Raw genomic sequence first — 26,578 nt, 5'->3', positions numbered from 1 at the left:
GCCACCGCCTGCCGGCCCCCCGCTGCAGAGGTCGCCATGCTGGACAGCGCAGCCGGGGTCACGTGCGCGGGGCCAGTCCGCCGCCCCCAGACCCGGGCCCGCCCCGCAGCAGGGCAGAGGCCGTCCGGATCACGCGCGACCCGGCAGCCCCGGCCAGGCCCAGCCAATGGGCTGGCAGCGCCCGCATGACCCGCGCCGGCAGGAGGGCGTGGGGAAGCAGGCCGGGCGCGCACGCTGCCGGGCTGTATCGCCGCCCTCGCCGCCGTCGGGACGGGAAGTGAGCTGCCCAGGTCCGCAGCGCCGGCGAGCCAGTGAGGGCGTCCTGCAGCCCGCAGCTGCCCGCACCCAGGGCGAAGCATGGCGGCCGCCAAGGTAAGCGTCGGCCGGGGGCCGCGAGGGGCCCTGGCGTTCACGTGCTCGGTTGGTGCAACAGGGAAAGGAAACAGAAAGGGGCGCACGGCGGCTGTTCCACCTTGCAGCAGCGGGAGGAGGGAGGTCGCCGTCCCTCCCGGCCAGCACAAGCGGCGATTGCGGGGCCCAGGGCCCGACGTTGCCGCGGAAACTTTGCCGGCTGGACCCTCCCACTTGACCGGGCCTGGGAGTCGGTGCCTAGCGGGCGCGCGGCGGGCTGAGCCAAGGCCGGTGAAGAAGAGCAGAAGAGCGGGCGCGATGGCGTCCCGGGGTGGGAGAGGGCTCCGGGTCAGCAGGTCCCCTCGGCCACCCCAATGCGCTCCTGCTCGTGACCCCGGTTGTTGTTGACCCGACCTGAAGCTTCCCGGGGGCACAGCCGGCGCCGAAGCATGATCCTATTAGGTTTCAAAGGCTCCGCCCTCCCGCGGCTGGGGAAGTCACCTTGACTTCCGTTTTGGAGACTGCTGGAGTTGGCCAGCGCGCTTGTGCATAAAAACTCCAGAATACCTCCGCTCCCCACGCCCCCTCTTCTCATCCTTCTCTCTGCTCTGAGCATCTGACAACACTTAACACACCGGCCTCTGAGCGTTTGAGAGGCTTCTTTATAGAAATGACAAAACAGATTGTCCTGGGAGCCTGTAACTCCTGTGAAGTTCTACTTAAAAGGAGTTCTGCATAATGGTACTTGTTCACTAACCCAGAGGAAAGGCAACTCGGACAGCTTGACCTTTCCTCTTTCACCGTTTCTTGAAACCTGGGCACCATTTCAGTCTCTTTGGACTCCATTTCAACTTTTTTGGCAGAATACCATATTTAGTCCCAATCACTTGACTCATTGGAATTTATTGCTTTTAATTTTAAGTTCACGAAGGCAGCCCTTTAATCAAGCCTGTACAACTTCCTAGCTCATTTTAAGTGTCGTGAACTTAAATATACCCAACATTTCAGACATTTGTCCTTAATCAAAACTCTGTGATAACCCTCAAGAGGAAAACATGGCCAACACATCATATTCCTATTTATTCGTGCAAACTAATCACATTTGCAATGGAAATTGTAAGCAGACAAATATATTTAAATGCTGTTCTATGACTTAAGTTTCTCCAGGCCTCCCCAAATCTGCAGGCTTTTCGGTGTTCCTAGATTATGTGGCCTAAGTGGCCCTTTTCTTTTCTGTAATTACTCCAGGTTCCATCCTAAGAAGAGCACTCTGAGTATACATGAGCAGACCCATGTACATATACAGCTGTTTTAGGTAGACTCTCTGAGAATCACTGGGATTCTTTTTTGGAGCCTACATTTAGCCCTTTCCAACCTAACAACTTCTGACCTTTTCTTTGCATTAAATTTACATGCAATCAGAGTACAAGGGAACAATTATGTTCCCTCCAGGTGACTTCTTTCAGGAGAGTAGGTGGGAGTAGATACCCATACTTTACTGTCATTTTTACTTCTGTAGATGAATTTTACTTAGTTTGGAGATAGAGTGAGGAACTTAAATGGAGGAGTAGGCATGTAGATGGAGTATAATACTGGTTAACTCGTATGAAATAAAATATATGACGTGGAAACAGGCTTAACTTTTGGGTTGTATTTTTATTAAACTGTCACATCATATCAATAAGGGCAGTTGAATTTTAGCCAAGTAGTGAGAGTCAGGGAAAATGAATCATTTCATTTTTACTCTTTGCAAACTTGTGTTTTTATTTATTTATTCATCTAAACTTGCCTCTTTTAAGGATTTCTTATGGCTGACATCATATATACATATATTTATAAACCAGCAAGACATGTCAAAATCAAGTCAGAGTAGATGAGAAAAACAGAGAGAAGGCAAAGATGAAACAAGGACTAAGGTTAATAGACAATAAGGATGTGGGTGCTTGCTAGAGGTGACTGAACCTTCTAGCAGCCAAAGCAAAGAGGAAGTGATCAGTGAGGTCAGTTACTTGGGAGAGAGGTCCCCTTTTTCTGCTCTCTGAGGGCAGTTTCTCCCCATTTCTTTTTATAAGCAGTGTGCAAACTGCATTCAAAACTGCCTCATAACCACAAACACACGTTTGTGGATTCCAGAAGGCCATTTCTTATAGTGTCTCTCATTCTAGCGCAAGGGCAGTGCAGTAAATGTAGTCTTTGTGTGTGTGTGTTAGTTGCTCAGTCGTTTCTGACCCTGCAACCCCATGGACTGTAGCCCGCCATGCTCCTCTGTCCATGGAATTCTCCAGGCAAGAATACTGGAGTGGGTTGCCATTCCCTTCTCCAGGGGATCTTCCCAACCCAGGCATTGAACCCGGGTCTCCTGCATTGCAGGCAGATTCTTTACCGTCTGAGCCACGAGGGAGGCCTAATTGTAGGCTTAAAAGATGAGCTGTGCTGGTCCACCTTAGTCCAGGAGTGCCCCTTATTTATTACCTTTGGACGCTTCTTGATTTTGTTCACTATTAGGCAGTGCTGTGCAGCCTGAGTTAAAGACCATGCTCTTTGCTTTTTCGTGGAGCACAGATATTCCATATTGAACACAAGTCTGTAGACTTAGTAATCTTATCTAGGGATAGGATTGACATCCCCTCTTAAAACTTGAGGAGCCTGTCTAGGGAGAGAATCTCATCTCAATGGAATATCTAAGAAATTGGGCCCAGAATCTGAAACTCAATACTTGCAGGTGAATTCCAGCACTCACTGTGGTGAATCATTTGAATATTTGAGCAAATTTGATATTTTCTGGATGAAATTTAGCCACATCTAGCAACTTGTTGATCTCTTGACCACTTACTTATTCTTAATTTTTTGGATTATTGGCCCAAGTAAGAATAGTGCCATCAGATCAGATCAGATCAGTCACTCAGTCGTGTCCGACTCTTTGCGACCCCATGAATCGCAGCATGCCAGGCCTCCCTGTCCATCACCAACTCCGGAGTTCACTGAGACTCACGTCCATCGAGTCAGTGATGCCATCCAGCCATCTCATCCTCTGTCGTCCCCTTCTTCTCTTGCCCCCAATCCCTCCCAGCATCAGAGTAATAGTGCCATAACAAGAGCTAATAGGAGCATCAGAGAAGGAGCCTGTTTCCCTCCCGAGGGGTGGGGAGGGGGGGACTTCTCCAAGGTAGTAGTGGTTCAGAAGGAGTGGTTGGAGGAAGAGGGGAGATCACATCAGGCACAGGAAATAGCAACTGAAAGACAGAGAAGTGAGAGTACCTGCTGCATTTAGGGGATAACAGGTAATAAATAGGAGAGTAGCTGACAACGTTGACTAGATGTGAGATTCAGTTTTTTTTTTAATTCATTAATTAATTTATTTTTGTCTGTACTGGGTCTTTGGTGCTGCACTTGGGCTTTCTCTAGTTGCCGTGAACAGGGGCTACTCTTCTTTGAGGTGCACGGGCTTCTCACTGCACTGGCTTCTCTTGTTGCAGGGCATGGGCGCTAGGGCATGTGGGTTTTAGCTGTGGTGCGAGGGCTTAGTTGCCATGAGATATGTAGGATTTCTGGACCAGGGATGGAATCTGTGTCTCCTGCATTGGCAGGCTGGATTCTTAACCACAAGAGAAGCCCAAGATTCAGTATTAAGTGAGGTAATAAAGAAAAACATTATTAAATGACTTAATAAGACTTAATGATAAGCATTAACAAGACTGTTATTAATAAGCATTAATGAGCTTCCCTGGTAGCTTAGCTGGTAGAGAATCTGCCTGCAATGCAGGAGATCCCTGTTCAATTCCTGGGTTGGGAGGATCCCCTGGAGAAGAGATAGGCTGCCAACTTGGGCTTCCCTTGTGGCTCAGCTGGTAAAGAATCCGCCTACAGTGCAGGAGACCTGGGTTTAATCCTTGGGTTGGGAAGATCCCCTGGAGGAGGGCATGGCAACCCACTCCAGTATTCTTGCCTGGAGAATCCCCATGGACAGAGGAACCTGGTAGGCTACAGTCCGTGGGGTCGCAATGAGTCAGACTCGACTGAGCAACTAAGCACAAGACCTATTATATAAGCATTAATAAAATTGTTTAAGACCTTTAACATTCTTATGAGTTACAAAGTATCATTTCTGGTTTATAGATGAACACTCTGGACACCAAGGGGTGACGTAAGTGGCCAAAGACCTGAGAATTAAAAAGGAGCTGGGGTTCAAATCAGCCAGCCTGGCTCCAGAGTCTGTGCTCTTAACCTGTCCACCAGATTGTCTGCCTGGTAGCTTAGCATACTGGAGAGTGGCGTTTATGGGCAGGGGAGATGACTTGGGAGGGGAAATTAGATGCCTCTTTTTTCTTCAGACTTTTATTTTGGTCTTGTAACTGTAAACCAGACTTTTATTTTTGAGAACCACTTCCACAGTGCTTACTGTGTGCCAGGCACTTTCCAAGCACTTTACAAATAATAATTCCATTATTCTTCATAATACCAAGCAGCAGCCGTGGTCTGCTTTGTCCTCATTTTACAGGTGGGAAAACTGAGTTGCAGAGAGGTTACGTAGTTTCCTCATGGTTGTAGAGAGAATAAGCCTTGCAGCTTGGATTTAAAACCTGGCATTCTGTGCTCAGAGTCTCTGCCTCACCTTCCTAGGCCTTAAAAAGAGTTCTCTTTGCATGTGAGAATTCACATACTAACGATTATGGACATACGTACCTTCCCAATCCAGTGGTTTGTATCTATAGAATGCGTTGGCACTCAGTATATTCTTGGCGGGTTTCCCAGTTGGCGCTAGTGGTAAAGAACCCGCCTGCCAATGCAGGAGACAAAAAAGATGGGGGTTCGATCCCTGTGTTGGGAAGATCCCCTGGAGGAGGGCATGGCGACCCAGTCCAGTATTCTTGCCTGGAGAATCCCATGGACAGAGGAGCCTGACAGGCTGCAGTCCAGTTGCAAAGAGTTGGACACAACTGAAGTGAGTTAGCATGCATGCACACACATGTGCTGATTTTTAAGTGGCTTTTGGACAAGAGTGCGTAGGTCAGAAATTGTCACATGCCTTTTTAAAAAACCAGCTTTGTTGAGGCATTGGTCATATGCCATTCAAGTCACCCATTCAAAATGTAGGGTTAGTGGTGTTTTGCATGTTCATGGAATTGCACAGCTGTCACCTCTTCATATACCAGGTAGAAATTTTAATCCATTGTTCACTAATTAGGACTTGGGCTATATATATGACCTCTGTGTTTTTCATGCTTCTCATTGATAGTAATACCTTCTTCCGAGATTGGTTATTGAGGATAAAATGTGATTGAGTTTATTAAGGATATTCTTCAGGTTGAAGCTTTTCTTTCCCTCATGGTAAAAACTGCTAGGTGGTATGATACTGTTACGATAAAACAGACCAGTTTTTGTACTGGGCAGGAAGGAAAGAATGTGTGAGTTGTTTTTATGCTGCCATGATGTTGGTAAGTTTCTGTGCTTCCATCGATGTTTGATGTTTGGATTTAGGGATTTTTAAATTGATGGTGCTGGATTGGCCTTCAGTTTATGTAACACAGTGTTCCTTACTCCTCCCTTCATTAATCCTGTTCCCTTTTACCAGATGAAGAAATGGAGTCCTAGGACGGGCTGTAATTGATTCTCTAATTGAAACTCCTTTGCACTGTTGTAGACCAGGGGTTCCAGTACATTGTAGTCCTCTGTATGGGGATAAGAGTGCTGATGCCTGGGTCTCACCTAGAAGTTCTGATTCAGTTGGACTTAGGTGTGGCCTGAACCCCAAGGTTTTTTGAATGCTCTCCAAGTGAATCAAATATGCTTCTGAGGTTGCCAGCCACAGCTCTAGGCTGTTTTTCCTGCTTTGCTTCAGTTGATCCTCTGGTGGTTCCTTGGAATAAGGAAGGAATGCAGTGAGAGCAATGTAAATCCCTAATCCCTAGAGTGTCATTTCAGAGGAAGGATATGCAGGGATCCCTACACGTCCTTTCTTGACAAGCTCTTTCCAGTCCCGCCCCATTTTGCCTTCGTGCTTAGGCATCAAGTGTATATAGTTTGTAATTATCCTAGAATATAGGTTTTATCACCAAATTGATGCCAAGCTCCTTTTGTCCCCGGTGAGGTCTCGGTGGCTTTCTTTATCAGTGTAGGTGCTTGTGGGGGAAATGTTGCAAAGAGGACTGTAACGCTGGTCTTGCAGCCTTTTTCCTGGCTGACCTCGTTGGGTGCCCACGTGTTGTCCGTGTTGGGTCACAGCGCTCTACGAGTGTTGTTTAGCATATAGAGAGCTGGGGGTGAGGAGAGGGGTGGGAAGTGCTGAAAGCCGGTGTGCGGGGTAAGAAGATCCAGCCGGTCTTCTTGGATATCAAGTTCTTTTCTAAGATTGCTGGAGGAAGTCTTGACTCCTCCCGCCTCTTTGACCTTTTGTCCTGTGAGCAGCCTCTGCTTTTGTTGAGTTACAGGGAAGCATTCCTTCCCGTGTTCCCCACTGTCCGTGAGGTTTAGGTCTGCTGGGCATGGTCCGTTCCTACTCCCCCTGCTTGGCATGTGCCGCCTCATGAACACCTGTGCTTCCCGCCATGTTTTCTCGGATGCCTTTGGGTGGGTCTTGGAACAGAGGCATGTGTGAGCCTGCTGGTGTTCTTGCTTCTTGGGAGTAAAGAGGACATGCCCTTGTCACAGTGATGTAATTCCCTTGGCACAGTACTTGATAGCAACTGAGCAAACCTTGTTTTCCATGCCCATTTTACCAGACCCTCTTGTTGGGTCAAGTCGACCCCATCAATGGCGGCTCTGGTCTCCTAGCTCAGAATTATCCCCAGTGACTAGCTTGTAGAGTGGTGGTCTGGTTTGTTGGTTGGAAACATTTAAAAGATAGAGTACTCGTGCTTACCATTTCCTTTGGGAATTTGCCGTGTAGTTGCATGAGTGAAAATAGGCCTGGATGGTTCCTTTTGACTTTAGGTGCTGACAACATAGCAAAGTTGGCAGTGTTGAAATTCTTAGCAATTTAACCTAAATAAACCACTCTATTTAATGACTGTTATTAGGCTAGTAGCTTTGTCTTGATTTCCACATGTAGTCAGAGTTTCCACATGTTTTCCCTGAAAACTGTTGACTTGATATGAAAGTCAGATATTTCAAGATCCACTTACTGTTTTATGGTAAAATATCTTTTGCATAAGATGGTACAATTTGTAAGAAAATTGTCTAAGTAAGTGTAGGGGAAGAGAAAGTTTCCCTCACTTCTCTTAGGGTTCCTGGCTGGAGCTGAAAATTAAAATGACCAGGACAGATGAACAAAAGAAAAGCATACACATTTTGTTGAATTTTTGTGTGTACCTGAGAACCCGCACAAGAAGTGAAAGTGACCAGAGCAGAAAGCTTTAAAATCCTTTGGACAGTGAAAAATAAATTTGTAAAGAGGTGGCAAGACAAAGGGGTTTGCACTAGGGGTAGTAAATGGGGAAGAAGTAACTGGGAAGGTAAGGGTGAGTTTAACAATGTCTGTGTGTGTGAGTTTCTGAGCCCTAACTTGCCCATCTTTGATGAGAAGGTTGTCTTCCCTCCTCCTGGTACAGGGGTGGTACTCTCTGCAGGAGAATTTATGACCTGTTTCAGGAAAGAAGGTGGGGTTGGGCAGAAGGTCAGATGACCTTCCCCTTTCTGCTGTTTTCTTAAACTCCTTCAGCTCGAGATACTGAATGTACCAGATTTTGAGGACGCATGTCCTGAACCTTGTCATAAGTCTGATTTGAATGGGGCTTTTAGACCTAAGTGTACATTTGGTAGTTTTTCTGAGTTTGACATGATTTGTATCCGTCTGACCCTGGGCACGGTTGTAGTCTGAGATGCAGAGAACCCCCAACTGCTCAGTCAGCACCACTGTCTCAGTTGGGAAAAGCTTCAAGAACTTTTTAAAATCAGTAGTTGAGTGAGAGAGCTTTGGACTGGAAGGCAGGAAAACCAATGTTACCAGTCCAGTGCTTCCACGGATGGTGAGAACATAAAGTCTGACTTCTCTGGTGCTCAGTGTCCCCCTGTGGAAAACAAGGCCTGTGAGGAGCAAATGAAATACAATGTGGGAAAGCATTTGAGGACTATGAACCGCTGTAGAACTGTCAAGTGATATCTATTGGAGACTGTGGGACATTTCCACCGAACCGAAAACTGGGGATGTATTGATAGATATTACTTGGGTCTTCCCAGGTGGCTCAGTGGTAATGAATCCACCTGCCAATGCAAAAGACCCAGGTTCAATCCTTGGGTTGGGAAGATACCCTGGAGAAGGAAATGGCAACCCATTATAGTATTCTTGCCTGGGAAATCCTATGGACAGAAGAGCCTGGTGGATTACAGTCCATGGGGTCGGAAAGAGTCAGACACGACTGAGTGACTGAGCACACGCACATATATCATTTGACCTACTTGAACAGAAGATGGTGTGCTTTCTTAAGCTCGTGATCTACTAAGTAGTCATCTAGTAATGGCTAGGCAGTCTGTCTAGTAATGTCTAGTCTGTCTAGACTGCTAGGCAGTCTGTCTAGTAATGGCTAGGCAGGCTGTCTGCCTAAAGAGACCAAATTCTCTTTAGTGGTCTTCCTGGAGTCTGGCGATTGGAAGTTTATGGTCCAAGGATGAAAAGCATTGGTTTTACGAAGGAGCTTGTTAGAATTGCAGCATCTGTACACTCATCCCAGGACAAAGACTCTGTGGCTTCAGGATCTGCATTTTAAATAGCTCCCAGGGGTACTGTATGTGCATTAACATTCCAAGAATATTGGTCTGGACCTCTTGTCACTGTGTTATTAAATGTAGCTGCCTTTCTAAACTAAGGGTACGGTGTCTTTTGATTTGGTTGTAAATCAATTCAATTTTTGCAGAATTAAATCCATGGTGATAAAATCCAGTATAAAATTTTGGATTCTTTGGGCTAATTTGGATTCCACCAGTGCCAGTGTATTATTTTAGAACACGTCTCTGAATTACTATTTAAAGGTTATCAGTCAATCAGTCAGTGAAAGCCGCTCAGTGGTGTCCGACTCTTCTCGACCCCATGGACTGTAGCTCGCCAGGCTCCTCTGTCCATGGGATTTCCCAGGCAAGAGTACTGGAGTGGGTTGCCGTTTCCTCCTCCAGAAGATCTTCCCAACCCAGGGATTGAAACCAGGTCTTCTACATTGGATTCTTGACCATCCGAGCCACCAGGGAAGCCTATTTAAGGGTTATGACCGTCTCCATTTCTTTGCTGCCTACTTGTACTTAAAGTCCTTGAAAATAAGCTTATGCCCTTTCTATTTTTTGGCATTCTCTTCTAAGAGTCACCAGTGATCTCTGTTCTGAAACTGTTGGCATGCTCTCCTTTATCTCTGACCTCACAGGATCGTGACCTGCTCCTTCCCTCCTGGGATGCCTTCTGCCAGCTTTCATGACGTGCCCTCTCCTGGCTGGCCCCTTAGCTTACGCTGGTCCCTTCTCCTTGGCCAGCTTCTTTTTGTCCTTCTGCTCCCCTTGACTCCCCCACTCTGAAATGTTGGTGTCCCCCAAGCCTCCACCTGAGATCCTCTGCCTTCTGACCGCTGGGGCTCCACGGCAGCTCTCTCAAGCACCAGCCTTGCGTTTTTGGCTTTTTGTTGGAAATCTCAACTTGTCTGTCTCAGAGATATTCCAGACTCTGTTTATTCGAGTTGAATTCATTTTCTTGATCACGCCTCACCTTTAGCTGCAGTTTAACTTTTCCTGCTAGTTAAAGTTTCTGCTTAGTTCACTCAGTACCTTTGTGGGCAGCCAGGAGAGACACCACTGGTGAGAACCTGGACACGGGCAAAGAGATGGGTCAGTTAGACCTTTCTGGGTCCCTGGGGCAGGTGTGTCTCGTCTCCTGCGTGTTTTGGCTTCAGGTCCTCGTTCCTTTTGAGCTCCAGCACGGCCGTAGCTCTAAGCTGGTTTTGCCTTTGGTGTCTTCCCTTCACTTTCCTCTCCACTCTGGAGTGCCTGAAATTGTCACGGACGTTTCTAAAACTGCCTCTTGTATCCATGTTAAGAGCAGTCCTGTGTTCCTGGGTCCAGCCCTTGACAGTCTTTAAAAAACGCATTCAAGTGTGTTATTGATTCCAGCTACACGCCGCCTCCTATACTGATTGCTGGGCTTCCCTAAACGAGTAAGCTGTTGGACTTGTTTTCAGGACCTCACAGTCTACAGAGATTAAAATGACCAGATAATGTGAAGACCCAAGCTTCATTATTTGATCTTTATCATCATCTACAAGACAGCAGGGAAGGTGTCATTAGCTCATTTGAGGGAGAAAGGTAAGGTTCAGAAGGGTCGTGCAGATAGCAGTGGCAGCAGCAGCTGACAGAAGCCCAACACTGTTCCAGGCGCTTCGCGTGTGAAGTCACGTAGTCTCCAGAGCAGTCCCGTGGCATGTGACTGCCCGTATTGTCTCCACTACCCAGATGGGGCAACTCGTCTGTGCAGAACAGTTAAGTCTCGAAGCACAGAGAGATTCAGTGACTTGCCCCAGGTCACACAGCTTTCAAGCGGCAGAGCTGTGACTTGCACACAGGCAGCCTGGCCTGTCAAGGCACATATCGAATGTACTGCATGGCCGTCTTGAGTTTACCTGGCTGCACAGTGTGGCTGCCTGATATCCTGAGAATAAAAATGCAATCTCATTGCCAGATTCCGCCTCCTCGGTCTTGGCCGTTGTCTCACTTTTCCAGTGTTACCTCATGCCCGTTCCCTTCTCATACCCTTCACAGCGGTTTGTATTATAAATGGGACGTGTCCAACCCCTGTTCAGATTCCCTGCCATAAAGCTGTGGCAACAGTGTAGCAGGAAAAAAAAAAGGGGGGGTGGCTGTTTGTTTGTTTAATTTAGAGCTCAGTCAGAAGCAGGAATGTTTCCTGTCGTTCCTCTCCATTGGTGGGCAGATTTTTATTTTATTTTTTTAGTTCTTTCCTTCAGTTTTAGGGAAAACTGGTCTTAATGGTGTTTTCTCTTTCCTTGGAGTACCTGTAAGGATGTTAAAACCCATGCCCTAGTTTTCACAGTTGGTTTGTCCCAATGAAGATTCAGACAGTCTGCACATGGCATTTGGTCGATACGTCTTTTAACTCTTGTGAATCTATAGGTTTGGCTCCCCATCTTTTGGTGTGCCTGCCTGCAGTTTATTTGATGAGTGAATTGGGTCATCCTTCCTGTAGTTTCGCACAATTTGGAGTTTGCTGACTGCACCACCCCCCCGCCCCCACCCATGTTCCTCTGTCCCCAGTGTTTCCTGACAATTGATAGTTAGATGTGGACACTTGATTGAGTTTAAGGTTTTATTTATTTTTATTTTTTGGCTGGAATACTTCCTAGGTGGTTGCTGGCTGTCTCTCTCAGGTTACTGGATCCTTGGTATTGGATACACGCACCAGGAGGCACATAATTCCTGGTTATTTCCTCTGTTGTTATGTTTGGTGAGTGGGTTTGGATACTGCCTTCCTGATCCACCAGCATTTTGCATAATGGTTTATTTTAGTTGGCTAGGTTTTAATATTCACAATTGTTCTTTTCTGTGCGTTGCGTTTATTCATCTTCTAAACACACACACACGTGCCTGTGTGTTTGTATACACATATATATATGTATACATCATGTGTATTACAATGAGTGTGTCTCACAGTTAAAATAAATGGTGGTTATTAAAAGCAACTGGATAGTAATCAAAGGGGTATGGAGTTTGTGTTTGGGATGATGAAACGGATAGTGCTGTTGATTGTATATTGTGAATGTACTCAATGCCACTGAATTGTACACTTAAAATGTTAATTTTTATGGATGTTTTACGACTACAAAAGCAAATCAGTTGAAAATGGATTGTAGCATACTGAATTTTTTTTTAAAAAGTCCATCATTCCATGATGATTATTCTGCCTCAAAAAGAGTCAAAGGGAGATGCAGATGTGGAGGTGAAGTTCTTTTTTTCTGAACAATGCCAACTGATAAAGTAGAAGTTATGATAGAACTAGAAAAAAAATTTATTTGGCAACCTGCAGGTAATAATTGATTCAGGCAGATGTCCTCAGTGGATGCTAAACTCTTCAGTAAAAGATTATTGGGATTCTCTGTGTCTCAGAGTGAAAGAGTTAGTCACTCAGTTGTGTCTGACCCCATGAACTGTATAGCCTGACAGGCTCCTTGGTCCATGGGATTCTCCAGGCAAGAATACTGGAGCGGTAGTCATTCCCTTTTCCAGGCGATCTTTGCAACCCAGGGATGGAACCTGGGTCTCCTGCATTATAGGCAGATTCTTTACCGTCTGAACCACCAGGGAAGAGTATTTCCTTATAAATTACTTACCAACTATAAAGGGGAAAAGATACCATTATAGCAGAGGACTTGTCCTCCATCTGTGATCCAGTTTAACATTACCGGGAAGAGGGAAACACTAGCATGGAGCACCACTGGTGTGATGTGATGGAAAATACACAACGTGACCTTTAGAGGTTTCCTGCCAAAGGGTTGCGTGTGAATCTAATCATGAGGAAACAATTATACATATCCAGAAAGTAGGACATTTCGTAAGACCTCTGGTCTGACTTTAAAAATGCCAGTCTTATGAATGAGAAGGCTCAAATAAAGGAGGCTCCCGAACAGACATGACAACCAAATGCAGTGTTTGAAACTGGATCCAAAACCAATAAAAGAATGGTCCTGTTGGAGCCATTTGAATAAGGAGTTTATATTCAGTGATACTGTATTAGTTGGCTGGGGCTGCCAAAACAAAGTACCTCAGACGGAGTGGCCTAAACAGCAGAAGTTTCTTTTCCCACTAACCTAAAGGCTAGGAGTCCAAGATCAAGGTGTAGCAGGGTTGGTTTCTTCTGAGGCTTTCCTCCTTGGCTCATGGATGGCCTTTGTCTCGTGTCTTGACGTGGTCTTTCCTCTGTGTCTGTGCCCTAATTTATGCTTCTTGTAAGGACACCAGTCTTAATGGCTTAAAGCCTACTTTAATGACCTCAGTTTACCTTAATTACTATGAGTATCCTGTCTCCAAATACAGGTATATTCTGACGTCCTGGGGTTAAGGCTTCAACATATGAATTTGGTGGGGGGAACACAGTTCAGCACATTACAGATATTGAATTGTTTTTAAATTCCCTTGGGGGAGAGAGTGATAACGATGTTCTGAAGGAAAATGGTCCTGGTTTTGTTTCTTATTCTTTATGTTTTCCACTAGATTTTAAGCTGAGAACTGAGCCCTCACAGTACATGTTCCATAACATTCAGACACCGTTTGTTGAATTGTTCATCTATTTGTGGGTGCCACCCATGGCAGAATGAAAGGGGGCAGGAGACTCTTCTGTTGCATGTGTGTGGTTTGTCAGAAACTTTTCTCTTTCCCTCATAAACCATTTTTCTCAAGCCTCTCCATCCTTCACTGAGCAAACAAACAAAAAGCACTATCTTGGAATACTTGAGGAGCTGTGTGTGAGTCACCTCCAAGAGCATGCATAATGGGGAATCATAGCTGCAGAGTAAACCCCGGCAGGGATCTGGCCATTCAAAGTGGATGAATCTCCATGACTACAAAGTAGCTGCTTCGGAAGGAGGCTCCCGGGGAAATGTGCTTCCTTGTGACTGAGAAGGTCTGGCTGGATTAAAGGGAGACAGTTCCAGCAGGTCTGAACAGTATGTCCATTGCTGCTGTTTCAGACCAGCTGCTCCCAATAGCATACTGGGTCCTGCAAGAGGTTTGACCAGAAAGGCTGGTGACCTGTCAGCTCTCTTATCTGACTCTGCTGGGCCCCCTGGCAAGGACTTCCATTCCTTGTGAATCGTCACACTCCTTTATTTTTTTGGTTGGCTGTGGGTCTCTGTTATTGCGTGCGAGCTCTCTCTAGTTGCAGCGTGTGGGCCTCTCGCTGCAGGGACTTCTCTGGTTGTGGAGCGCGGACTCTAGGGCACGTGGGCATCAGTAGTTGTGGCTCACCTGCTTACTTGTTCCATGGCTTGTGGTCTCTTCCTGGACCAGGGATCAAACCCACGTCTCCTGCATTGGAGGCAGAATCCCAACCACTGGACCACCAAGGAGATCCCACGCACTTATGTTACCGCAGGGTGATTTGCCTCTGCATTTCAGGATTCCACTTTCTTTGCATTGTGAATCTCAGCTCCAGAAGTAAAAGGTAGCTCAGCCCCTGGTTTCCTTATGACGGTTCTTGGAGATTTCTGTTAGTCTGTGTCTGGTGTCCACCTGCAGTTTAAGAAGAGCCGGTCTTGACCTTTGACCACTCTTCCATTGGGCTATTTGCCTTCTCATATTGACTTTGTCCAAGAGCGCTTTTAAATTAAGAACTTTGGCCTTTTGTCCTATTACACATTATTTATATATTTATTTCTGCAATTGTTTGACATTTAACTGGCTCATACACACTTTCAACTTTTTCAACCTTGTATGTTACATGTTTGGGCTTCCCTGGTGGCTCTGATGGTAAAGAATCTGCCTGCAATGCGAGAGACCCAGGTTCAGTCCCTGGGTCGGGAAGATCTCCTGGAGAAGGGAATAGCTACCCACTCCAGAATTCTTGCCTGGAGAATTCCACGGACAGAGGAGCCATTAATCTTTTCCTGTATGGCTCCTGCATTCTGGGTCATCTGTTGTGTTTAAACACAGCTTTCCCTCCTGGTATTATGCAAGAAACCACTCATGTTTGATATCAGATGAAAGGTAGGGAGCCAGTGTACTTTTTGTTGCTGTTCCATCCCACAAGGTCATGAACTCCCATTAGTGCCACATCATCAGCCAGTGCAACCTGCTGCCAGGTCGGGCCAGACTCTGCTGGCTCAGACTCTGATTCGTTCCAAAAGCCAAGAGAGCCTTGCATCAGGGCTCAGCTGTCCACCGATGCCTCGGTCAGTGGGGCCGCTGTGAATACAGAAAGGTTGCACGCAGCTGGGAAGCAGGGAACTGCTAGATTCTGTCCCAGGTTATGCTGCTTTCATTCAATCCTGATTCTCTCTCATTCTCTCTCTGTAACAGATGAGAAAAACAGTGTCACATTGCTGGTTAGCAAGAGAATCAAAATTTAAACATTCATTTGCAAAGTCCATAAAATAGGGGCAAATAGCACTCTATGTGGGAAACCTGGTTAGAAAACCTTCCAGGAGGAACTGACATTTGACTTAAAACTTAAAAAAAACAAATACCCTTTTTTTAAACGTCTCATAATGGAAAGTTTCCATAGGAAATTAGAACAGCGTGACAAACTCTTATGTCCCTTTCCAGCCACTTTCAGAAGTTATCAATTTATGGACGATGTTGTTAATTTATACTACACCCTCTCTTGTCTTTCCATCCTCCTGATTTTTTCAAAGCGAACCCCCGACATCATACATGTAAATATTACGGTATATCTCCAAAACAGATTTTTCCAAAGCACAACTGAAATATCATTGTTACATTAAAAAAAAAAAAATCAGTGCCTCTTCACGTATGATCAAATATCTATTCTGTACACATTTTACACATTTCCACTATCATCTTGGAGAAGGAAATAGTAACCCACTCCAGTATTCTTGCCTGGAAAATCCCATGGACAGAGGAGCCTAGCGGGCTACAGTCCACTGGGTCACAAAGAGTCAGACACGACTGAGTGACTAAACCATCACTATCATCTTACAATTTTTAAAATTGTTTTCGAATGGTCATCTAAAGGAGGCCTGGGATGGCAGTTGGTTGATGTGACCTAATTTTGTTTACTCTCCAGGTGCTCTGCTTTCTTAATCTCATGTTCTCTCTTCCTTTTGAAAGTCTTTATAACGTAATGATTGAAATCATGAACTCTGTTCAAATTGTGGCTCTGGGCAAGTCACTCTACCTCTGTGTACCTCAGTTGCCTCATCTATAAACGGGCCAAGGTTGTTGTTCCTTCCTGGGTTATTGCGGGGGGCAGTTAATGCACTCATGTTTCTAAAGCTTAGAGCTGGGCCTAGACGTAGAAAGCTTTGCAGAAGTGTGAGCGTCCAAGGGGTTTGGAACCAGAGTGCGCGCCCAGGGTCATGTTGGAAGTTGTGGGGGAAGGTGGAGGAGGACTTGCTCCAGTGAAATTGTGAACAGTCTTTGGCACGAGTATCCCAGCTGTGCAGAGGGCTCCTGTTGGTTTTCTTTTAACTTCTTCTTGGATTCTTGACTATTCTTCAATTATATGATGCTGATATACAGCAGAAATTTGAACAGGTAAGGTATTATTTAGTGAAAGCAACTTTCTATTGTCCTATGATTTGCTGCTTTTTCTTCCTCTGCATTTATTAAGTTAGCTATTCTCTCCCAGAAGCCATTTTAACTTTCTATGGCATTATCTGGGCTCCTGCAACCTGTGATCTCCTAAGTAGAACCTTTCAGCACTTTATAAATATGTCATATACTTTTTATATTCCTTTGTTCCCCATCAGAACATACATCCCAGTCTTCAGAACAGTACAGTCAGTTTTATTCATTTAAGGAGCAGTAGTCATTTGACACTTGCTAATATGTAACAAATTATATTGGGAGTGGTAATTACAACTGCAGCTGGTTCCTAATTATACTGTAACCTTGATGCTTTAAAAAAAAATTGAGACTGAGTTCAGCATATAATACTGAGAATAATATTCTGCATTAGGTAAATCCACCTAACCATGGGTGTTTATGTATCATAATGCCAAAATCAAAAAGACTTTATTTTAAATTGCTTTCAGCTACAATGTTGTCCAGTAGCACCATTCACAAGGATAGCTTAAAGTCCCCCTCTTTGATCGCCAAATTCTTGGCACATCCTCCAGGTATTAATAGTATAGTTAGTGTGAAATGACCTGGGCTCTAGGGTCATTATTGCTCTGTGATTTGCTACCACTCATTTAAGACCAAGTGTCTTAAATGCCACAGCTTCCTCATCTGGAGACTGGGGATATTTTATTTGTTTGTTTGTTTGAACTTTTTATTCTATATTGCTGCTACTGCTAAGTCACTTCAGTTGTGTCTGACTCTGTGCGACCCCATAGACGGCAGCCCACCAGGCTCCCCCGTCCCTGGCATTCTCCAGGCAAGAACACTGGAGTGGGTTGCCATTTCCTTCTCCAATGCATGAAAGTGAAAAGTGAAAGTGAAGTCGCTCAGTCATGTCTGACTCTTAGCGACCCCATGGACTGCAGCCTACTAGGCTTCTCCATCCATGGGATTTTCCAGGCAAGAGTGCTGGAGTGGGGTGCCATTGCCTTCTCGAATTCTATATTGAGGTATAGCCAATTAACAATGCTGTGATAGTTTCAGGTGGACAGCAAAGGGACTCAGCCATGCATACACATGTATCCTTTCTCCCCCAAGCTCCCGTCCCATCCAGGCTGCCACATGACATTGAGCAGAGCTCCATGTGCTGTACAATAGATCCTTGTTGGTTATCCACTTTAAATATACAGGTGTGTACATGTCCATCCCAAACTCCCTAACTGTCCCTTCCCCTAGACAACCATAAGTTTGTCTTCTAAGTCTGTGAGTGAAGACTGGGGCTATTAATGGTTCTTCACTTTAGATAGTTTTGGTGATATTTAAGTGAGATCAGGCATAAAGATCAGGCGTACAGCCTTTAGGACATGCCTAGCCTAGAGTTCAGGGCCCAGTAAAAGTTAGCTGGTGAGTGTTAATTGCTGTAATCCAGTGATAAACAACCCAGTCCAAGACTTTACCTCCACCACCCCTGACTCCAGCAGAGTTATGGTCTTAGTTCTGCCATCAATCTTAATTTGTGGTAGCATGTATCATCACACGCTTTGTACCAGCAACTTGCTGATAAATTTGTCATCACCCCCCTCCCCCTGCCCCCGGAGGGGTAGTTCAGTTCAGTTCTTTTCAGTTCAGTTGCTCAGTCCTGTCCGACTCTTTGCGACCCCATGAAGCGCAGCACGCCAGGCCTCCTGTCTATCACCAACTCCCAGAGTTCACACAGACTCATGTCCATCGAATCAGTGATGCCATCCAGCCATCTCATCCTCTGTCGTCCCCTTCTCCTCCTGCCCCCAATCCCTCCCAGCATCAGAGTCTTTTCCAATGAGTCAACTCTTCACATGAGGTGGTCAAAGTACTGGAGTTTCAGCTTCAGCATCATTCCTTCCAAAGAAATCCCAGGACTGATCTCCTTCGGAATGGACTGGTTGGATCTCCTTGCAGTCCAAGGGACTCTCTCAAGAGTCTTCTCCAACACCACAGTTCAAAAGCATCAATTCTTCGGTGCTCAGCCTTCTTCACAGTCCAACTCTCACATCCATACATGACCACAGGAAAAACCATAGCCTTGACTAGATGGACCTTTGTTGGCAAAGTAATGTCTCTGCTTTTGAATATGCTATCTAGGTTGGTCATAACTTTCCTTCCAAGGAGTAAGTGTCTTTTAATTTCATGGCTGCAGTCACCATCTGCAGTGATTTTGGAGCCCAAAAAAATAAAGTCTGACATTGTTTCCACTGTTTCCCCATCTATTTCCCATGAAGTTATGGGAACAGATGCCATGATCTTCGTTTTCTGAATGTTGAGCTTTAAGCCAACTTTTTCACTCTCCAATTTCACTTTCATCAAGAGGCTTTTGAGTTCCTCTTCACTTTCTGCCATAAGGGTGGTGTCATCTGCATATCTGAGGCTATTGATATTTTTCCCAGCAGTCTTGATTCCAGCTTGTGTTTCTTCCAGCCCAGTGTTTCTCATGATGTACTCTGCATATAAGTTAAATAAGCAGGGTGACAATATACAGCCTTGACGTACTCCTTTTCCTATTTGGAACCAGTCTGTTGTTCCATGTCCAGTTCTAACTGTTGCTTCCTGACCTGCATACAAATTTCTCAAGAGGCAGATCAGGTGGTCTGGTATTCCCATCTCTTTCAGAATTTTCTATAGTTTTATTGTGATCCACACAGTCAAAGGCTTTGGCATAGTCAATAAAGCAGAAATAGATGTTTTTCTGGAACTCTCTTGCTTTTTCTATGATCCAGTGGATGTTGGCAATTTGATCTCTGGTTCCTCTGCCTTTTCTAAAACCAGCTTGAACATCAGGAAGTTGACGGTTCACATACTGCTGAAGCCTGGCTTGGAGAATTTGGAGCATTACTTTACTAGCGTGTGAGATGAGTGCAATTGTGTGGTAGTTTGAGCATTCTTTGGCATTGCCTTTCTTTGGGATTGGAATGAAAACTGACCTTTTCCAGTCCTGTGGCCACTGCTGAGTTTTCCAAATTTGCTGGCATATTGAGTGCGGCACTTTCACAGCATCATCTTTCAGGATTTGAAATAGCTCAATTGGAATTCCATCACCTCCACTAGCTTTGTTCGTAGTGATGCTTTCTAAGGCCCACTTGACTTCACATTCCAGGATGTCTGGCTCTAGGTCAGTGGTCACACCATCGTGATTATCTGGGTCGTGAAGATCTTTTTTGTACAGTTCTTCTGTGTATTCTTGCCATCTCTTCTTAATATCTTCTGCTTCTGTTAGGTCCATACCATTTCTGTCCTTTATTGTGCCCATCTTTGCATGAAATGTTCCCTTGGTATCCCTAATTTTCTTGAAGAGATCTCTAATCTTTCCCATTCTATTGTTTTCCTCTATTTCTTTGCATTGATCACTGAGGAAGGCTTTCTTATCTCTTCTTGCTATTCTTTGAAACTCTGCATTCAGATGTTTATATCTTTCCTTTTCTCCTTTGCTTTTTGCTTCTCTTCTTTTTACAGCTATTTGTAAGGCCTCCCCAGACAGCCATTTTGCTTTTTTCCATTTCTTTCCCATGGGGATGGTCTTGATCCCTGTCTCCTGTACAATGTCAGAACCCTTAGCATGTTAATAATCATAATTGTTTTAAATTCCTAGTCTGATAATGTCAACATTCCTGCCATATCTGTCTCTTTAGATCGTGCTGTTTGGCCTTTTGGTATTTTTTGTGATTTTTTTTCTTGATATTCAGGTGTGATGTACTGGATAAAAGGGATGGCTGTAACTGGTCCTTTGGTATTGTGAGGGTAGGGTCTAGAGGCAGAAGAAATGTTCTGTAGGCCTGTGACCAGGTCCCAGTTCAGTGGAGAGCCCACGCCCCTGGACAGTGTACTTCACAAGTGTTTCTCCGTTCTTCTTCCCCTCAGGTGGGAGAGGATGGTTGAAGGTGGCTGGTGTTGGGTATTGCCTTTCTTCTGGTTAACTGGCTCCGGTAATACTCCCGCAGGTTAGGTGCCTATGAAATAATTTCTTCTGAAGCAGAGCTGGGGGCTCTTGTGCATTTCAGCTTGGTTCCTTTTCCTTTCCTCCTATTGAAAGTGCCAGGTAGTCTTTCTCTGGTAGTCACTGAGAGCCAAGTTGAGCTCCAGGAGGTAAAACTCACAAAAGTGTGGAGAATCCATGATGTCTAGGTCCACCTAGAGTTTTGCAAGGTCTTTTCTTGTCCACACTGAGCCTCCAGCAGTTGTCCATCTGCAGCTCAGAGTTACCCACTCTCAACACTGGTTCCTGCAGAGGTTTCAGTGGATGGGTTTCAGCTCTGATAAGTTGTGATTTTCTGGTTCTGCCTTTCTGTCTCCATTTTGGGGGGCAGTGGTTTGGGAGTAGTTGATTTTTCAGCATTTAGTCTTTTTACTTACTTTTATGACGGACTGACCATTTCTAAGCCCCTTGCATGCTGGACTGGAAACCAGACGTGTCCCCATCATCTTTTGATTACCTTTCCTGTATTGGAGGAAATCCCCACATTACAAGGTCTGCCTGCCAGAACATGAGTCAGAACTCAGTTCCCATCTTTCCCTGCAGCCAGGGCACAAGCACGTGATCTGGCTTTGCCGAGTGGACACTCAATGTGGGTTTGATTTGGAAGAGGGCAGGCAGCTCAAGGGGTAAAGAATCAGCCTGTCAGTGCAGGAGACATGGGTTCGATTCCTGGGTCAGGAACGCGCTCTGGAGGAGGAAATGGCTACCCATCCAGTATTCTTGCCTGGAAAATCCCATGGATAGAGGGGCCTAGAAAGCTATAGTGCTTGGGGTCACAGAGAGTCTGATATGACTAAACACACACAAACACACACAGAGCAGCTTGTGTGTGAAGCTGCCATTTCGGCTGACCTAACAGGCAGCCTAGGCAACCTGCTTTTGTTGTGGGTTCTGAGCTGGGTTTCTCACCTCAGATCCTAGGATAGTTTGAAGCATCATTGGTGGCCCCCTTAGCCTCAAGCTGATTGATTCTCCAGGCTTCCTAACAAGACTGTGATCATCCAATAGAATTTTAATTTTCTCCTTAGCCTTTCATCTTTTGTTGCTTATTTCTAAGTTGAATACACGTTGGACCTACTTCCTCATCTTCCATTCTTCTTTGGGATTAGAAATAGATGGCTGTGTTTTTGGCTTATATTTCTTAACAGTAGCTGTTAATCACTACCAGCCTTATGTATCACCCTGTAATTCACAGAGCACTTTTTCTTCATCCTAGTTAATCCTTAAGATAACTTTATGAAATAGATAAGTAAACTTTGTCATTTTGCCCTACTTTTTTTTTTTTGACAGGGAAGTAGGATTTATTGGTAGGCACGAGTTGGTTTTTTCTGACAGGGAAGTAGGATTTATTGGTAGGCATGAGTAAGGAGGGAACAGTACCAACGCTCTCATGAGTGCAGGTTCACCATTTGTTCAGAGGGCCACGGTTCGGGATCTGTCTGACCCCACAGCCATCCAGGATGAGCCGCTTTTCTGCCACTATGCTTTCAAATTCATCTGCATTAAATTTAGTAAATCCCCGCTTCTTGGAGATGTGGATCTTCTGGTGGCCAGGGAACTTGAACTTGGTCCTGCAGATGGCCCCAGTCACAGGCTCCTTGTTCTGCACCTTGGTGCAGATGGACATTAAGACTTGGCCAGTGTGGACCCTGGGGCTTTCCAAAGAAACCAGGCATACACATCTGGAGCCTACACTGGGGACAGCATGCCAGCTGTGAGTGTGCACTGGAAAGGGTTTTCTCCAGCGTCGCTTAGGGCAGCCTCTGCAGGCAGGCTGTGTGCACTGCTGAGGAGGCTGCTATTTGCAGCCACTGTACACGGGGCTGGTCTGGGGAAAAGAACATAGTCGACTTGATCGGCTGCAAAGCACTTTGCCCTTTTTATAGATGAGGAAACTAAAACTTGGAGATGCTAACTGACTTGTCCAAGATCACCAAGTTAGCAACATACTGAAACCCCAAACCTGGTGATGTTTGCTTATGACACGATGAGCAAGCAATGCTTTCTCCATAAGGAGTTGAAAATATAAAGAGATGAATGTCTGCTTCAGAGGAGACTTATACTGTCTCTTGTCAGATTTTTAGTCTTGGGAACATTTACTGGAATGTTAGCTTTAGCTTAATAATAATAAAATCTAAAATTAGAGTGTTTAAAGTTATTTTGGCATAACAGCACCCACAGCTAAAACACTGCCATTCATTTTTTAATTGCTGTACTGTGCTTCTTCATACAGAAATTTAATGGTGATGGCTTTATCATTGTCTAATGTTTGTCTACAACCCATTTCATAAACTACTGAATCCTTCTGATAAAATATTTCCTCATCCCTGAAATAACCCACTTGCATAGTTACCCAGTGGGTTAACATTTGTGGTGTCTGCTGCTTTATAAGTCAACTGTTGAGTGACTTGAACATTTGAGGGTTGACTACACAGAAAGGTTGTGGTTTGAATACTGCTTAACATGATATCTTGTTTGTATATTGATTCCAGTAACTTTTTATAGTTACTACTCTTCATTTATTAGACCATAGGGGAACCGTAGGGCGAGGAATGAGTGATTCAGTGAAGTCAATGAAAACTTATTTTTCTTAAACGTGATGAGACACTTCATTTTTATCCCCCTTGAGTGAATGGTGACTGTGGTTTTGGGGAATTTCAGGCTTTCTTTTACAGCTACTGATTGTATCAGTCAAGGTCCACTTGCAGAGAACAGAATCCACTCTAGCTGGTTTAAGCAGAGGGAAATTTATTACAGGGTGTTAAATGGCATATGGAATTTGTTGGAAAGGTGAAGAAAGGAACTTCAGGTTGAGTTCTTAGGAGTGACTTGCAGAGCCTCACTGCAGAGCAGGCCACCAGGGGAGCATTTGCCTTTCGTGCAGTCATGAGACTGCCCACCAAACCGGGAGTGTTTCAGAACCATGCTGCCGCTGACACGGCAGGAGGAAAACCAGACACTTTGATCTGCCACAGGAAGATCAGCCAATTCCAAGGATGATGCTTGCTGGCAGAAACAGCAAAGACACAGCCCCTACCTTCCAAATCTTGGCTTTCCAAAACTTTGCCTCCCACATCTCACTTAGCTTCATCTGATTGACAGCACCTAGGCTGCATAGCTGCAAGGGATTCTGGGAAATGTAGTTTAACCTTCCAGTCTGTGCAGTATAGGAAGATATGTGGGAAGAAAGGGTAGCCCCAGCTTCTGAGTTATTAGGTCACACCCAGTAGTGCTTTCCATGAGATTCAGGACCACCCACTACGGGTTTTTCCCACCCCTCCGTTTTCTGCTTGTCAGTGCACGCAAACAAGCATGCATGTGCTTACACACACACAGTAGCTTTCGATGAGCTGCCTCTCTGTTTTCACTTCATATCTAAAGTAAACAATTACTTCATGACAGTAGAATTTTCAGTGTAAGTCTGAGCTTGTCTTGTCTTTCAGACCTTTCAGGTTTGGGAGGGTGATGGAAGAACTGTTGCTGAGTGAGGTAGCAAGCTAAACAAGGTCCTGGGTTTTAAGCCAGTGGTTCTCAGCCTGGTCCGTCACCATCTGGTGGTGAAACTTTAAAGATACCCATTCCAGAGATTCTAATTTAGTTGGACTTTGCCGTCTAATTTGATCAGCCTGGGGTTTGATAAAACCCCAAAGCCCTGGGGCAATGCAAACATACAGCCAGGACAGTGGATCTCAAGTCCAGTCAGACAGGATTTTACATTAATTACAGCTGTGGTTCTTACACTTTGAAATGAAGTGAAGTTGCTCAGTCGTGTCTGACTCTTTACGATCCCATGAACTGTAGTCTACCAGGCTTCTCTGTCCATGGGGTTTTCCAGGCAAGAGTACTGGAGTGGGTTGCCATTTCCTTCTCCAGGGGATCTTCCTGACCCAGGGGTCGAACCCAGGTCTCCTGCATTGCAGGCAGACACTTTACCCTCTGAACCTACAGGCATCAAAATCACCTGGAGGACTTGTTAAACCATAGATTGCTTGATCCCGCCCCCAGAGTTTCTGACTTGGTAGATTTGGGGCGGAGTGTGAGAATTTGCAGTTCCGTTGGCCTAACAGGAGCTACCTGTTTTCCTTGTAAAGATTTGATTTCTACTCACCTGGAAGTTTTCTTTAAGAACGTGTTCAGAGCTCTTAGTTTCTGAACTTTACTGGAGCAGGGGACACGGAAGAGTAAGGTGACTACGAGGAGATCGTGGTCTTAATGGCTCGAGCTTCCCAGTGTAAGAAGAGAGCTTTTCTGCATGTTTTCTTCTTCAAATGAATATCCCTGACTTTTTTGTGGGTTATGTTTGTTCCCTCTCAACACCCCTGGTTAGACCCAGCAACTATTTTAAGTGCACAGTTCCGTACCCCTGCAGTGTGTTAAAGCAATGAGCCCTCAGCTGAGTCTTGATTCCCGAGTAAGAAAGCCAGTTTAAATAACGCTCCTACATGGAGAAAAATCTTTTCTGGTGTCTTCCTCTGTTTGGCTGCTGTAACTCATATTAAAATGAAAGTGAATTTATTTGTCCTCAAAAATAGCTTTCTGGGTTTCCTTGCCATGCGTCCCATTGCCTGCTTTTTAAAACCAGTCCTTCAAGTTATATTATTATTGGCTGTTTGTTTGTTTTTTTTTTTTTTGTATTTGGAATGTACCTACCCAGTATATGTGTTTTGCAAATGCTATTGATAGCCTATTTAAACTGTTTTTTATAATGTTTGACTTGTCAAAAGTGTTACATATTCAGTGATCCTCAAATTTTGCCCTGTGGAACATACTTTGGGGGAATTGACCTGAAATTTCTATACTGTCATTAACAAAGATAAAGGTCTCCCAGTTTATGGAAAAAAAGATAATGCATGTTTCCATTTTTACCGCCCCCCTCACCTGCTTTCTTCTTTAACCTCCACTTGGTGTGAATGTTATGTGCTTGTGTATGAAATTATTAAGTAGCAAATGGTGATATTTCATAGTCGTCTGCCAAGAATCCTTTTTCTTCTTGGTGATTTACTCCGTAACAATGTTTAAAAATTACTTTATTTAGAACTTTTGATATAAAAACTTTGTTTTAATGGTGGCATCTATTCTTATAAATGCAAATTCAGAACAGTAATGATAAAGCAAATCAGGCAACTAGGTAGTAAGAATAATAGCTGTAAATGCTGCTGCTGCTAAGTCGCTTCAGTCGTGTCCAACTCTGTGCAACCCCATTGATGGCAGCCCACCAGGCTCCTCTGTCCCTGGGATTCTCCAGGCAAGAACACTGGAGTGGGTTGCCATTTCCTTCTCCAATGCATGCTAAGTCGCGTCAGTCATGTCCGACTCTGTGCTACCCCATGGACAGCAGCCCATCAGGCTCCTCTGTCCAGGGAATTCTCTAGGCAAGAATACTGGAGTGGGTTGCCATTTCCTTCTCCCAATAGCTGTAAATATTTACATGCTATTCATATTTGAGAAATATATACTTGTATATAAAACAATGAAAATTAGCCTTTGGAGAAAAACCTAAAGTTTGAGAATCTTCTAAAGCCTGATGAACTAAGGCTTGTCAGATGATGCAGTGTGAGCTTGCCTGAACAGCTGTTCTGAGTTGGCTTAAAACCGGAGGGTCACACAGCTAGTGAGTTGAGAGCTCAGGTCTGCCGCCCACAATCAAGGGCAGTCTGATACTGGAGCATGTTCTTAATCAAAGCACTGGATGGATACACTACAAGGTGGTGCTACTAGGAGAAACTGGGAGAGTCTTGATTTTTAGGTGTGTGCTATTTTATATTAGGGGTCACATAAACTATGGTCAATTTAAAGCTGCTTACGATGTGACTCAGTGAGACGACCAGCACAGTAAGGGGATGGAAGGTTTGGAACTTGACCTCCGCTCAGAAAACACTTAGAAATGTCAGCAAAAATTGTTGCTAAATCTGACTTTCAGGGAAATAAGTAACCCTTTCTGAGTCTTGGTTTCCCCTTCTGTCAAATGAGAGCAATAATATGCTCTGTCTGAGCCTGAGG

The 26,578-nt window shown here is 44.9% G+C and overlaps 1 protein-coding gene and 1 non-coding gene across 3 annotated transcripts in view; one reads left to right on the top strand and one right to left on the bottom strand.

The window, feature by feature from the left end:
• Nucleotides 1–244: 244 nt before the first annotated feature.
• SLC25A13 (solute carrier family 25 member 13) overlaps nt 245–26,578 on the top strand; it is a 229,505-nt gene continuing 203,171 nt past the window's right edge. For both annotated transcript variants that reach the window (XM_024990984.2, XM_024990983.2), the window contains exon 1: nt 245–372. In XM_024990984.2, coding sequence (XP_024846752.1) covers nt 358–372 — 15 coding nt within the window. In that variant the 5' untranslated portion in view covers nt 245–357. The remainder of the gene's footprint in view (nt 373–26,578) is intronic.
• LOC112446491 (small nucleolar RNA SNORA70) lies at nt 22,312–22,443 on the bottom strand. The gene has a single exon (XR_003034501.1). It is a non-coding gene; the product is annotated as a small nucleolar RNA SNORA70 (small nucleolar RNA).

Source organism: Bos taurus, chromosome 4 (genome assembly GCF_002263795.3).
Source record: "Bos taurus isolate L1 Dominette 01449 registration number 42190680 breed Hereford chromosome 4, ARS-UCD2.0, whole genome shotgun sequence".
In the NCBI taxonomy this organism is placed as follows: Eukaryota; Metazoa; Chordata; class Mammalia; order Artiodactyla; family Bovidae; genus Bos; species Bos taurus.
The sequence above is the reverse complement of the archived record's forward strand: the minus strand, read 5'-3'. Positions and strand labels throughout refer to the sequence as shown.